Raw genomic sequence first — 15,066 nt, forward strand, 5'->3', positions numbered from 1 at the left:
ATGTGACGTGAAGAACGTATGTATGTATATATGAATATATATATATATGCAGAGGCGCTGGAACCATTCTTATAGTGGAGTGTTGAAAGCCATTGAACAGAACTGTAACCCCTGTATATGATGGAAGCCATGCAAAGCCACCAGCACCCTTAGTTCCAGCGCCCCTGTGTGTATATATATATATATATATATATATATATATATATATATATATATATATATATATGGTGTTGCTATATTAATAAAATAAGAAATAAATACATTTGGGATAGATTTATGACGGGGTATGCAATAAGCACTTTATTATTTTTTTTTTAACAAAGTGTCAACAGTCAACTCTTAATGTTACCAAACCTTTAACAAACACAACTTGCATTAACTTTAAAAATTCGCTTGTTGTTGGCAGGTTTGTAAGATTAACAGCAGTATTTCCCTGTATAATGTGAAATAATGTATAATGTGATATCTTGTAACAATTGTAAGTCGCCCTGGATAAGGGCGTCTGCTAAGAAATAAATAATAATAATAATAATAATAATAACAATAATAATAATAATAATAATAATAATAATAATAATAATAATATATTTTTTAAAGGTGTAAATTGCATTTTGGTGGAAAGACTTTAATAAATCTGGTGTTGTTTTATGTGGTGTTATTTTAACGAATCTCATGATAACCTTGGCTGCATATTACTTTTCAAAGAGAGTTCTCAACCTTTTATTAAACTCATATTACCATACCATTTTTTTAAATGTATATACAGTGATATCATTTTGGTGCCCAGCTATTTAAACATGCCCAGTGTGGCTCTTATCACAAAGACCAGCAAGCGGGAGTTGGGTAGAAGTTAAAATGATCAATATCTATAAAGAGGAGTGAAGACGCAGCCCTGCTTCATCAGGTATGGATCCTTCGGAGTGGTTTTCACCTCCAGGTATTGAGGTATGTTTAGCAGCAGCTGTGTGGTGCAGACAGACTTCCTGTCTACAGTGAAGACTCATTTCTGGGTACATAAACAAACACGACTGTCAACAAGGTTTGCTTTGTCACAAAGAAAGCTAATCTGTGGAGAAAAAAACAAAACACACACACACACGCCATTGTGTTTTGCCGTACCGAGATGGAGCAGAACAGATTTCTGTCATGAAGTCCATACTCGTGCCGTTTGAATGTTACAGCTACTCATGCTAACGAATCATGCTATTGCGTTAATGTACTTTATTTTATTTTATTTTTGGTGCTGATGCTTCCAGTATATAACGTGGGCGGGGTTTTTAATTGGCAACAGCACCTCCCGCCAAATGTAGGCTACAGCAGATTGTTCAGCACCACAACACGCCCCAGCTACTTTGGCGCTAAAAAAACACAACAGGTCATAAATTGTAGCGCGGCACAGCACGGAACAGCTTTTAAAAAAAGCACACACTAATGCATATCAACGCACCGTAAATATAACATAGATTGTTTGTTTTTTTGGGAGGGGGGTTTATATCTACATGTTCTGTATTATAGATAGCTTCTTCATTTTGATGCATGAGAGGGGACAGTATTTGCATAGCATGGGTTAAGGTATGGCGCGGGCCAACTCACAACAAAACAACATGCTGTACGGCAGTTGCGGCATCTTTTCTGCAATATCAACCTCTCTAGCAGTAAAACAGCAAAAAAAATAAACATATAAATCAACAAATAATAATGATAATAATTATAATCGTATGTTTTAAGGCGCTAAATCTGTATAATCCAATTACACTGCAGTTTGGTTCCAGTTTCACTTGATTAAACCAATGTTTTACAATTGATTTTAACCTTTATAATTAGTGTAAACATGTGTAATTGTATATACACAGACCTAGATATTGCATTAATAAAATTACATCGTCATGCACATTGTTTAAAGGTTGATTTTATATATCGACAGCCTGTACAGTTTTTTTTTTTATGGTTTCCTTTCTTCACTCAAGTATATATAATAATTTGCATATTCTCGCGCGGGGACACTTGGAAGCCGGCCTGCGGGCGCGAGACCAAAGTTTCGCGCGCTGAAAAGGTACCGCCTTCTCGCTGTAGAGTGACAAGTATGCAGTCCAATCGGACCTCGGATTTCGATATCGGGTGTCCAATGAGGCGGCAGACTGGGCGGGTTAAAGTGCAGCTGAAGAATCTCATTGATTTGAGCAGCGCCAGTTTTAGATCGGACTTTACGGGAAACCATCTAGAAGTATTTTATTTGTGTGTACTTGGAGGCGTTTAAAACAAGGTAAAAAAAAAGAAAAAAAACCCAACGTAATTTACCCTAATATGTTTTTTAGTTGTCGTCTGGCAAGCAAAACGTATTAATAGAAAAGCTGTTTTGGGAATTCAAAAAAGTTCAAGAGCTACAGTTAGTAACTAAAGTAGAATCTGACTAGGGTTGTATTTTCTTTTAAATGTCATTGATTACCTCAGTAATTAATTAGTATCAGTCTAATTATGTCGGTAATTAAACGGGGTGATCTCTGAAAGAAAACATATTTTAGTTCGTGTCACATTTAAAACCCCGTGTATTGACCGGAAACACAACTTTAAAAAAAAAGATTCTGACCACAGTACTATTTAAAAAAGAAAAAAAACTATTTTTTTTCTTTCGGTAGACTTTCTCTGTGTAAGTGTACATGGCATCTGATGCACAAGTATCTCGGGTTGTGTTTATTTTGTCAGCTTAAGGACTGGTGCTTTCGCTGTCACTTCATTCAATCTGGTCATTTTGCACTTTTATGTTCAACATCGTTTTTGCTACGTCGTTCTTGTCAAGAATAAGGTAGTTGTGCATTAAAATAAGGTGTAAAATTTGTAGGCGTTTACTGTAAATGACAACTTTACAAGTAAGTAGTACTGTATGGATTCAAAATGGTGGACGCCTTTATTATAGCAAGTGCTATGTTATGAAGTTCGGTTCTCCACAACAAGTCGGTACTTCATCTGGACAACTCGGATCAACGACCGGACAACTTTTTTTTTTTTTTAAAAATGTACTTTTCTTCCAAGGAAACATGTGGATCCAGGTGCGTACCATGGATGGGAAGGAGACCCACCGGATCGACTCCCTTTCTAAGCTGACCAAGGTTGACGATCTCCGGCTCAAGATTGCGGAATTGTTTAAAGTGGAGCCTGAGAGGCAAAGGCTTTTTTACAGAGGCAAACAGGTAACGCATCTTAACACATCCTTTTAAACCCCAACATTCACATAAGGTATACGCTTGGTATATGAACTGTAGAGGGAAGTGAATTACTGTACAACCTAGTTGATGCATTGTCTGCATGTGTTGGGTGCTTTCACGGTACTGTTTTTGTAAGGCATACTGCCATCTTGTGGCTAACTATAGTATAGTATACAACAAGCTTTTCCCTCCAAGGGTTGTAAACAATCCTCCACATTTCCGTTCAGTGCGGGCACAGCGTTGAAAAGGTGATTTCTGGCTACAATTTTACATACTTATAATAAGTACTATTTTGATTACAAGACATCAGGCATTTTTATGCCTTTTACATGAATGTCTTAAGTCACATGTGTGGCAAATTTGTGATTTTATCTTTATTTTGTATTGTGTAGATGGAAGACAGCCACACCATCTTCGACTACAATGTGGGATTGAACGACATCGTCCAGCTCCTGGTTCGACAGGCTGTCCCTAACTGCCCCCCTGCTATTCAGAAGGAGGCGGAGCTCTCAGACACTGATTCTGGCTGTGGCTCCGCCCAGAGCGAGTCGGACAAGAACTCCAATAACGGCGAGGAGGCGGAAGGTCAAGCTGGCACCTCTGCACAGTCTGATCTTGTAGAGCCTGTGTTCGGCTGCTACAAGGTAACCTATTATAGGAATATAGATAATGGTAAAAATGCATAACCGTCTACATCTGGTTAAATTGATATCTGCATTTCTCTAATCTGTGAGATTGTTGCTTGATTTGGACAGACAACTGTCACAGATTGATTCAAGTTTTGGGTGAAGGTCTCCATCTCCCCTGGCTGATTCCTGGCTCGCTCATCATTTTGATTTCCCCCCCCCTCCCCAGATAAACGAGTTTGTGGACGCCTGTGACCTGAACATGGGAGCCTGGTTTGAAGCTCAGATTGTCAACGTGACTAAAGAACCCAAGAGTTCAAGCGAGTCTGGAGAGGATAAAAGCGATTCTGCAAAGGATGAAGAGACTGTGGTTATGTATCACGTCAAGTATGAAGAGTAAGGCTTTTTATTTATGTATTTTTTATACAGGAATGCTTCTTGTCTAAGACAGTATCTCCTGTCTGAGGCCCATGCTGTAATAAGGAGCTCTGTACAGTAGCTTTTATTTATTTTTTGTAAACCTACTCCATGTAATCGTATGCCAAGCCTTTCAACAACCTCTTAAACAAACTGAAGGTCTGGATTCATCTAGAGCAGGGCTTCCCAACCCTGGTCCTGGGGACCCCATGTGTCTTCTGCTTTTCATTCCAACTGAGCTCTCGGTTACTTAACTAAACCCTTAATTGAACTATTAATCTGCTTAATTAGACCTTTAACTGTTCTCAAATCCTAAAAAGTTGCAGAGTTCAAGTTACTTCAAATCCGCAATCGTGAGAGCTGAAAACAAGTAAAAAGGTCTAATTAAGCAAATTATTAGTTCAATTTAAGGGGTAGTTAAGTAATTGAGAGCTCAGTTGGAATGAAAACTAAGAGACGCATGGGGTCCACAGGACCAGGGTTGGGAAGCCCTGATCTAGAGCTTAAAATGAGGTAACTTTGTCAAGAAGGCGAAGGTTTTAACTGAAACATGTATCATATTGGGGAGCAAGTCAATAAGGGATCTTTTTAAGTGTGCATTGCTTTCCAGTATACTTGGGTATGGAATTGACTCGCTGCATAGCAGTTTGATCCATTCCTGGTTTTACAATGAGTCTAAGAAACCTAAGCTCGTTACATATACACTATAGCTAATCAAGCTCGTATGAATACCTGGAATGGTTGAAGGCGCTTTGCAATGGGTCTTGTATGCATCCCCGGCATATAGGAATGTAGGAAGCTAGCAGTATTCAGCTGTGCGGTGCATGTTGTCATATTAAACAACTTATTAATGGGCTGTATTGATGGTGGTCCTTTGTCTTTTTTGAAAGGTCCATTCTTGAAACTCTCTCTCCTTTTTAAACCAGTTATCCAGAGAATGGTGTTGTAAAACTGACTGGGAAGGATGTCCGCCCCCGTGCCAGGACAGTGTACCAGTGGCACCAACTAGAAGTGGGCATGGTAGTTATGGTGAACTTCAACCCTGATGAACCCAAGGAGAGGGGTTTCTGGTACGATGCAGAAATCCAGAGGAAGAGAGAAACACGCACCGCACATGAAATATATGGCAAGATATTGCTTGGGTAGGTTTAGAAGTTCTGTCTTGTACTTGTGGAAAATGCAGATTGTGAATTATGAATCGGTCTATATTTGACCTTCATGTAATCAAACTCAATGTTACTCTTGTGTGTAAACAAACTGAATGCATTTTCTTACAGTTTTGCCAAATGTGTTTTTTTTTCTTTGTGTTGCATGGTTTAGATTGTGTGTAATTAGTAAGATGTGTTCTTAATCTTTTTAAGAGATGCTGGTGATTCTCTAAATGACTGTAAGATCATGTTTGTGAATGAAATCTACAAGATTGAAGAGCCAGGAAGTGCAGAGGGTGCTGTTTTGGAGAGCCCCATGAAAAGTATGCTTCAACTTTCATTTATTTGCCTGTTGCTTGAATCCATAGTAGTGCTACATTCTCAATTGAAATGTGGATTTTATGATTAGAATATAAATAACAAAACAAGTCTTTATTACAGCAAATCTTGTAAATAGTATATTTTTTAAAATACTGTTGTGTATTAACAGGACTATTTGTGTAGTTATTTCACTTCTTAGATCTCGCAGTGCTTTCGAACCTTCTAAACAATTCAAAAGACCAGAAACTTGTAACTAGTGCTCGGTCTCTTTCCTCTTCAGGATCAAATGGCCCAGAGTGTAAGGTCTGCAAGGATAACCCGAAGAAGAACTGCCGCATGTGTAACTGCCATGTGTGTGGGGTGAAGCAGGATCCAGACAAGCAGCTGCTGTGTGATGAGTGTGACCAGGCCTTCCATATGTACTGTCTCGACCCTCCCCTGACCTCCATCCCAGATGACGAGGACTGGTAAGTAATGAGTAAAGTCATTAACTAGCTTCAGGAGAATTTGGACCATGCAGTGGCTTCTAAATCTACACGTTCAAATCTTAGTTCTTGCTTGCCGACTACTTGTCAGTTAAGTGAAATGTAAGTCTTCTGGCTTTGACCAGTTTGTCTGATTTGTTAGGTACTGCCCGAACTGTAGGAATGATGCAAGTGAAGTAGTTTTAGCTGGAGAGAAGCTGAAGGAGAGTAAGAAGAAATCTAAGATGGCGTCTGCAAACTCATCCACCCAGAGAGACTGGGGCAAGGTAAGTTTTTGTCTATTTAACTACATAATTAAAATTTGTATTTTTGTACAAATGTCAAGGCAAGTAGAGGCTGTAATTTAAAATATTCTCTTTTTTTCCTCCCCTCCAGGGCATGGCTTGTGTTGGTCGTACAAAGCAGTGCACCATTGTACCTTCAAATCATTATGGACCAATCCCTGGAGTTCCTGTGGGGACACAGTGGAAGTTTAGGGTGCAGGTAAGCTGTGTTTTATTTGCATTCAGTTGTGCAGTGTAGGGGTTTTCAGTAAAGCTGCAAATTGGATGAAAATGCAGCAACCTGGAATAGAAATAGGTGTAAGTTTTTCCTGTTCTTGCATTCACACCAGTAATCGGTATCCTGCTGTTCACAGGTCAGTGAGTCGGGCGTGCATAGGCCTCATGTTGCAGGTATTCATGGAAGAAGCAACGATGGCGCCTACTCGCTGGTTTTGGCTGGGGGATATGAAGATGATGTGGTGAGTTAAGGGATTACTGGGAACTACATTTCTGGACCCCCCCCCCCACCTGTATTGTAATCTGCACTTCAAGAAGCTCTTTGGAGGGATTTTCTTAGAATGCTGTTAAAAACATTAATCAGTCCCATAGTTAATATTGGTGACATTTTAATGTATGTAATTGTCTCCCTTAATGCCCCCCTCCAACCTTAAGGATATGTCTTTTACTACTTCCTTCTGAAAAGATGCACATATTAAACCATCAGTGCAAAATTTTTAACCAAACTTTTTATCCTAGGATGCCGGCAATGAATTCACCTATACAGGATCTGGAGGCCGGGATCTATCTGGAAACAAGCGCACAGCTGAACAGTCTTGTGACCAGAAACTCACAAATATGAACAGGTGAGGACAATGGAGTATTGCTATTACTTGCTCTGTGTGAAGATTGAGTTGAAGAGATTATTTAAAAGCCTCTAAAGTGTGTCCATCAGTTAAAAAAATAAATAAATCTTGCCACTGAACAGGGAATGGCAGCAAATGAAGTTATGCTAGGGTGCTATGGACCCTTGATGTTTATGCAAGCTGTACCTTGTGGGATTGCGGAATAACAGGATTTGGAATCCCATATTTTTATATTCCTTTTTTTTCTTTCATCTCCTAAACAGAGCTTTGGCTTCAAACTGCAACGCTGCCTTGAATGACAAGGATGGAGCCGAAGCCAAGGACTGGAAAGCAGGGAAGCCAGTCCGTGTGGTGAGGTCCTGTAAGGGACGCAAGCACAGCAAGTACAGCCCAGAGGACGGCAACAGATATGATGGCATCTACAAGGTTTGTGTGAGCTGGTGGAGAGGACTGGCAACTGCTGGAGTTGGATGTTTAACAATACATTGGGGGGGATTTGTAACCCTGTGCAGAACTTCAGCAATTAAGTTTTGTTGTACTTGGAATGTGAGATGGTTGCATAATAGCTTATATTTTTAAAATGTGTTTTTATTTATTAAATTCCTTTGCAGATTGTGAAATACTGGCCGGAGAAAGGCAAGTCTGGCTTCTTGGTCTGGAGGTATTTATTAAAGCGAAATGATGATGAGCCAGCCCCATGGACCAGAGATGGGAAGGAGAGGATTAAAAAGCTGGGGCTTACCATGCAGGTAGTCTTTCAGTAACCATCATATGCTGTTAGACCCAGTTCCTCCTCTTCAACCTCATACTTAAGGCTGTCTTCTTGCACCCATCAGTACCCAGAAGGCTACTTGGAGGCTCAGGCTGCGAAGGAGAAGGAAAAGGAGAACAAAAAGGAAGATGAGGAGGAGGAGGATGAGGTGGAGACTCCCAGCAAAGGCAAAAGGAAGAGGAAATCTCAAATAGGTATGTGACCTTGTTTTCACAGCTTGATGTATTTGTTAATTGAACCATCTCCCATCAACACACGCATCGTTTCTACACTTGATACTTCCTTGTGTGGTTGAGCCGTTGTCCCATTTTGAATGTTCTGGGTGGTGGGAGTTATTGGTGGAATCTGTCAAAATACATTATAGAAGTGGGACTAAGCATTTGGAATGTAAGTTGCATGGAGTACAGAATGCACTTCCTAATATGCTTGGGTGTATTTTTTATTTTTCTCCACTCTACCACAACTGTGATGGGCTGCTATATACCAGATAAGGAGACTTCTTCCCCAGTTAAAAACACACCCAAAAAGATGAAAGTGGAGGCATATAAACTGACAAAGGAGCAAAAGGGGCTTATTAAGGAGGATGAACTCAACAAGAAAGTTTGGGATGAAGCTATGACATCACTCAAAGAAGGACCGGTAAGTATTAGGGTTGACTTTTAAATCTGAATTGTTTGCTGTTCTGCATTCTACAGCTAATGACACGTTCATGGTGATGGTAGTTGGAACATTATTGAGAAATGTTTCCAGCTAATTCCGTCGTGCTTTTCCCCCAGAAATTCCTGAATAAAGTGGAAGAGATATTCCTGTGTATATGCTGCCAGGAAGTGGTTTTTCAACCAGTCACAACAGAGTGCCAGCATAACGTCTGCAGGGTGAGTTTAAAAACAAACAACAATGTAAGTAATATACAGCGGGACAAAGATCATCTGTATTAATGCTAATTAAACTGGCAGCAAACATACAAATGTCTAATTTTCTTGTGATGGGATTGTAGACGAAACGGGAGTTTCTGAAAGGGAAACTTAACAGCTGTCTCCCTTCTCCTGCAGGAATGTTTACAGCGCTCGTTCAAGGCCGATGTGTACACATGTCCCGCTTGCCGGTATGATTTGGGCAAAAACTACAGCATGACTGTCAACAAACCACTGCAAAGCATTTTGAGCCAGTTCTTTCCAGGATACAGCAGTGGCCGGTGACAACTTCTCCACTCTGTCATAGAAGTGACAAAAAAGGGAAGGGTGGGGGTGAGATTTTATGAACTGAAATAACGATTGGAATTTTCTAACTTAAACCACACACCCTTAGTACCTTCAGGTTGGTGTGTGTGTCGGATATATAGTTGTAAGATGCAGCGTCTCCCCCCCCAAGACTTGCTTCCTTCATTCAGAATGTAAATGTGTTGCAGTTTAATTTTGGACAGTGGTTACACATGTTAGTGTTAGTTACTTTAATTGCAAACTTGCTTAATACATTTTGTTTCTGGGAAGTAGTTATTATGCTTGCAAATGGCCATAACCTAGCTTTCTATGTGAAAGGGGGCACCAGCAGGGTTAGTGTGCAGGAACAAAAATACAAAACGCACAATGCCATCCTTGTTGCCCAGTCACTGCAACACAATTTGTAAGTCAGTTTTTATAGGATCTCGATGGCAGCCAGGTTGCAGTGATTTTAAAAGTAAAGTTTTGGAATACTACCTCAAGCACCCCTTTCTGTTTTCTCGGGGCAAACTTAGAATGGAAGTCTATTCTAGCTTGCTTTTATATAAAAAAACAAAACAACAAAAAAAAACAACTTTGAAGCCCTTAAGTGCCTTTTTATAATAGATGCCCCCCCCCCCCCCCCCATTCTAGTACTGAATTGTTCATTTTAAACCTGCTTTTATGAGAAGAGGGTGATGATAGCTGTCTGCTAGTTACTTTTGGTTTTGCAGTGACTCCATTTACTTGAGTTTTGCTCCTTGGTGTCTTGTATGCACTGCATCTTGGTATAATTTTTTTTTTTTAAATGCAATAGTCCTGATGCATTTTTCTAAATAAAATGAGGAACTTTAGGTTGTACTCCTTGTTTCTTTTCTTCTGTAAGTCAGTAACAAAGATTGCAATTGTACACCTCGACGCATTCATACAACATACTGGACAGTGTGTATGTATAGTGCTTGTGTTTGGCAAACCGTTGACTGTTTTTTTTGTCAATTCCTACTATCCTTGTGCAAGATTCTGCATTCTGAAATGGTTCTATTTGATTTGGACATTCAGTTACAATGACATCTACATTTGACTTAATGTGTGTGATTTTATTTTTTTTATTAATTAATAAAATGTTGTATTAACTTTTATTTACTTCCCATTGCTGCCTCCATTCTTTTTGGTGTGGTGTATTTTTTTGGGGTGAGTTTTGTCAGTTAAATGTTTTGCTGTTGAGGTACTAGTGGTAGATTCGAGTTACTTTTCTATACATACCCTGCTGAGCTTGCTATTGTGGTAGCATATCACACAATCTCTTATTTTAAGTAAAGGGATATGTCTATACATCAAATTTAAGCAAATTGAGGTTTTTGTTCAGCATCTTCTACAAGGGTAAACGAGGTCCTCACGATGTGCCTTCTCCTTTCATTCACTGCAGTGTGCCGGTTTCATTTTCTCACAAAATATTTAACAATACATCACCTTGTTTTGTGCAGCTGTAACTAGCCTGGACATTTTGTAGTAGTATTACCCACGTCTTGTTACTGCAGGGTGTATGTATATAGAGAGATATCGATATGTATAGTTCTTTTCAAATTAAAAATATGCAGAATGGATTGGTACTGGTGGCCCAATTTACTGTTAACACTTGGCGCCAGATGGGTTTAATTGAGAACTGCATGGGACACCCTGTAACAGTAAAGCTATATAAATCAGCGTTTATAAACGAGGATAATCAGTATTCTTAGCTGTGATGTACATTTTTCCATTGAAATGGCGTGATAATGTCGAGAACTTGTGTAGGGTTTCTCGTGTCTTGATAAGGGGAAGATGTTGCTTCGTGTTCTGGACACTGCATGTGCTGTTGAATAGTTTCGACGCTTTCTTCTTTTCGATATCCAATAATATAAAACCTGGTTCTTCTGGTGGAGGTCTCGGACAATACGGCTACGAGATTTCAATTCGCATGTGCCACTCGCTCGCTGCGGTTTGTGGTTAACGGCACGTACTCGCTTGCATTGCGACCGAATGATTGAAACACGAAAAAGGCGGAGTTTGAAAAATGAAAACGAAACCCCACACCCCCGAAGGACTGACTGACTGACAGCCGAGCGAGCCTGTGAATTTAGAGAAATGACCGGAACACACGCCCTTCCTTGTTGAAACTGGTTTTCTAAATGATAATGTGGACGGATGCTTGCCAAACCTATTGCATGTCAAAATAAATAAATAAATTAAAAAAAAAAAACGGTAGAAGGATTGCAAATAAATGGAAAATGCGCTTCCCCTGTCTCTAGAAAGAAAGGCTTCAAAAGTAGGCTTAGGCGCCATTGTGGCTCTATCATGCATGGCAAACTGGTAGCTTGGGAGCGATGAGAGCCCACATGGCGCACCTAGGAGGACAGTTTCATACCACGCTCTGTTCCGCAAGGCTCGGCTGTGATGCACCGACGAAAGGGACGTATAGAAACTCTTTAATGTTGCGGAAGGGGTTCCCAGCAACTCGAATGGCCAATGAAAGCCTGCGTTCACATGTCAATTACGTCGCTTCTAGCTCATCAGTGGTTTAAGACGCCTGCCAACTAAAGTATCTATCCAATAGCGCATCAGCACCGTGGTGGGCGTTACCCAGCGCTGACACCGTCCAATCAAGCAAGTGAATGGCTCGTGTGGGCGTGACCCCGTGCCCTCGGTGGTAAACTGGCCGATAATCGTTCGGCTGGGTTTGTAAAGGGAAGAGAAATATCTTAAAATAAGAAAGAAAGAGAACATGGGAGACGACCGGAGCAAAGTGGGAGGTAAAATATAATTCACGAAGTCTGATGTGCTGTTCGGAGAGGCTATGCTCGAACAAACTAACAAGAAAAAAAAAAAAAAAGGGAACATACATACAAACAGATTTGTTTTTATCGGTCACGGTGTTGTGTTGACTTTTTTTTAAATTTTTTTATCGGAAGGATGGGGGGGTTAGAAATTTCAGACAAAAAACAAGACCACAAAAAAAACAAACTAAAAAAAACACGGAAACTTGAGCCATAGAAAACGTTGTAGTAATTATTGTGTATGTTTTGTTTAAGCACGGGTACTAACTACTGTATGTAATTTAAATCCACCACTGCTAGGTTAGATAAGGCATGGATTGCTTAGAGGCATCAAGACAGCTGACATATATAATCACATAATATAGAAACGAGTGATTGTTTCACTGACACACGCCTATTCTGAGCTTATTGGGTCTGTGTTGTGATCTGCACGGGTTAATGTATCGGGTTAGCCAAACATGTTTGTGTACGATAACTATTGCTACATATTGCATATTATTATTGGCTTATTTGGTTGCAACTGTGTAAATCCATCGTAATGCAAACTACACCATGCCTAGACAGGTCTTATATGTAAATAAAATGTGTTGCTAGTTGGCACTAGCCTAGAAAAGGAGCATGCTTTATTTATTTTTATTTATTTTTTTTACCCATGAAAGTGTTGTAGCCGTATATTGGTATTAGTATTTTTTTTACGGCTTCTTTCAAAATCTCTTGTTGATGAAATATAATATGCATTTGTGTTTATATAATCTGATACACGGTAGATGGTACAGCATGCGTCTAACTGACATTTCTTGCATGCATAGGTGCACGTCTACACTAGTGGTTCTGTGGTTGCATTTAATTATATTCGACGCTGCGATAGTTAAGTAAACGAGACTCCTGTTCATTGAAAAAAATATATATATCTATGTCGGGGATTAATATCGGTATTTTTAAACATTTTAAAATGAGTTTGAATAGATTTAGTATATGAGATTCGAGTCCATTGTTTGGATGGCGTATGCATTCATATCTGTAATTTATAATGTGTGTTTTGTTAATGTGTAGAAACATGTATTTAACATGTACAGTGCCTGCAGGCCGTACCCGGATGTATGTAATACTATACTCTAAACATCTTATGGCGTTGATAATATGCTTTGAATTGTGTATAACAAAGGTACAGCTTTCTGGTGTGTGAACATGGTTACGTTTGACAGAATCGCTGTTTATATACAGCTATGTCATGCAAATATTGTTTTAATCTGGTAAACCTATTGCAGGGTAACGCCGGTACGTTAATTCAATTGTTGCAGGTAGTTACTGTGAAAGCAGGGATGCAGCGTGTAGCATTTCTCTGGATTTGAAAAGTCAGCACTGTTGGAAAGCCTTGAGATGCCTCTCTCACAAGTACTGCTTTTTGTTCTCTCAACTTATTTTTTACTGACAACTGGCATATCCAAAAAAAAAAACACAATGCTCCCAGCTTCAGATATGCTGCAGCCATATGTGGGGTTTTGTATTGTTGAGTGGCATTGTTGTTGAATAATTCTGCATTATGTTGGAATACAAAGAAATAATAACATGCTGTAGTGTTGCAGTTTTGCCATTTCTTCAAGTGCATGGTTTTCTTCCACAGGCCAATTTTTCTATACAAAAAAAAAAAAAAAAAAAAAGCAATTTGGGCCACCTGACTACTGTGAGTATTCAACAAGGTGTGTGACACAGTGTAGTAAATGGGAGCAGTTAAACTTTGAGGCAGTGGGTAGATGTGCTTATCTTTTGACCATTGTGCAGTCAGGTGGTCAGGCACAAGTAAGCAGCCGGGCTGAATGAGAGCCACACGACTTTCCAGTTCAGCGTCTCGAACCTCATACCCTCTAACCGTACCGATTTCTCTGGTACCGTACCGGCTGTCTGTCTTTGGTACCGGCTCCTCGCAGCTTGATCGTGTGAACCGGATTCTGAAATCCACTCTGTCCCGAGTACGCTGACAGCGACTCTGCTTTGCTGTGATATTGTAACCCGTCACAAACATACGTGTTTTAAAACAATGCTCTTCTATGAAATTTCACTGCAATTCGACATGCATACAGTAGTACTGCCAAAAGAACACAGTAAAATCACCATCAAGGTAAATACAATCTATTACCTCTATAAACTAAACCCTCACAGTAAAATACACGCTGATCAGTTCTGAAAAATATAACGCTGCATGCCTGCCTGTAGCTGTATTTTTAATGTGTGGTTTTTATAGTTTAAAAACCAAAACTACCTTAGATTTGCGCTCCCCTTATAAGAATAACAATATCAGCACTATTGTACCCGTTTTCCTTTGCTATATGTTGGAGGGTATGGAGCATGTGTCAGGTGCTTGCAATAGTTTAATTAAGGTGTGTCCAAAGTTTTGAATTTTGTAGTAATAATTATATGTATGATGATTCTGATGAGTGAACTGAAATATGCCATTTATGTAACTACTGCTGTGGGTAATAACATATGGCATGCATTGCATGACAAACGGGTGTCTCCTTCCAACTGAAACTCTTATCATTTAAGAATTGTAAAATTACAGGACTTTCTGGTTTCTCCCAAAGTCGAGGTCGCAGGAGGCGAAGGCGTGCTGGTCTTTTGGGAGCACTGCAGCTTAAAGTTGCAGTATGCTACCCCCACAGATCCTCAACGCAGATTTCGTTTTCCGCCATGTATAATGGAGTACTGGTGTAGTAGCCGTTTCCAATAAGTCTTGTACTGTGCAATAACAACAGTAAGTTGTATCAGTGGCCCTGATATTGCATACACCTGCATGTTCAGGGTAAATGGAGTGTAGTAACAGATGGTTTTGGAACCTCTCTTCCACTACAATGAGAACGCATTACAGTAATCCGGCGTGTGTCCGCCCTGACCGTTTATCCACCACGATCAAGCTCAGCAACGTCGCCCTCGTGCACAGCGCTAATGCTACAGGAAGGAG

General features: G+C 39.8%; 2 protein-coding genes across 3 annotated transcripts in view; both read left to right on the forward strand.

Moving 5' to 3' along the window:
- Positions 1-2,141: 2,141 nt before the first annotated feature.
- Positions 2,142-10,440, forward strand: LOC117966328 (E3 ubiquitin-protein ligase UHRF1-like). Its single transcript, XM_059014978.1, has 17 exons — positions 2,142-2,263; positions 3,031-3,188; positions 3,596-3,847; positions 4,059-4,225; positions 5,173-5,388; positions 5,608-5,717; positions 5,996-6,182; positions 6,343-6,466; positions 6,576-6,683; positions 6,838-6,942; positions 7,220-7,326; positions 7,590-7,752; positions 7,938-8,075; positions 8,163-8,292; positions 8,586-8,737; positions 8,875-8,973; positions 9,151-10,440. Exons 2-17 carry the CDS (start codon positions 3,036-3,038, stop codon positions 9,295-9,297), a joined length of 2,358 nt encoding a protein of 785 aa, XP_058870961.1. The 5' UTR covers positions 2,142-2,263; positions 3,031-3,035; the 3' UTR covers positions 9,298-10,440.
- Positions 10,441-11,922: 1,482 nt separating this feature from the next.
- The window catches only part of LOC117401447 (lysine-specific demethylase 4B), a 75,897-nt gene continuing 72,753 nt past the window's right edge, over positions 11,923-15,066 (forward strand). The window contains exon 1 of one of the 2 annotated variants that reach the window (XM_059014833.1): positions 11,923-12,083. In XM_059014833.1, the coding sequence (XP_058870816.1) occupies positions 12,056-12,083 (28 nt within the window). In that variant the 5' untranslated portion in view covers positions 11,923-12,055. The remainder of the gene's footprint in view (positions 12,084-15,066) is intronic. The other variant, XM_059014832.1, reaches the window with a different exon arrangement.

Source organism: Acipenser ruthenus, chromosome 49, assembly GCF_902713425.1.
Source record: "Acipenser ruthenus chromosome 49, fAciRut3.2 maternal haplotype, whole genome shotgun sequence".
NCBI classification, from domain to species: Eukaryota; Metazoa; Chordata; class Actinopteri; order Acipenseriformes; family Acipenseridae; genus Acipenser; species Acipenser ruthenus.

Bases quoted from the DNA above. Each gene is read 5' to 3' on its own strand.
- LOC117966328 (XM_059014978.1), top strand. From the start codon at position 3,036: ATGTGGATCCAGGTGCGTACCATGGATGGGAAGGAGACCCACCGGATC. The intron at 3,848-4,058 runs GTAACCTATTAT...CCCCCTCCCCAG, and splicing joins CTGTGTTCGGCTGCTACAAG to ATAAACGAGTTTGTGGACGC. The intron at 6,943-7,219 runs GTGAGTTAAGGG...TTTTTATCCTAG, and splicing joins GGGGATATGAAGATGATGTG to GATGCCGGCAATGAATTCAC.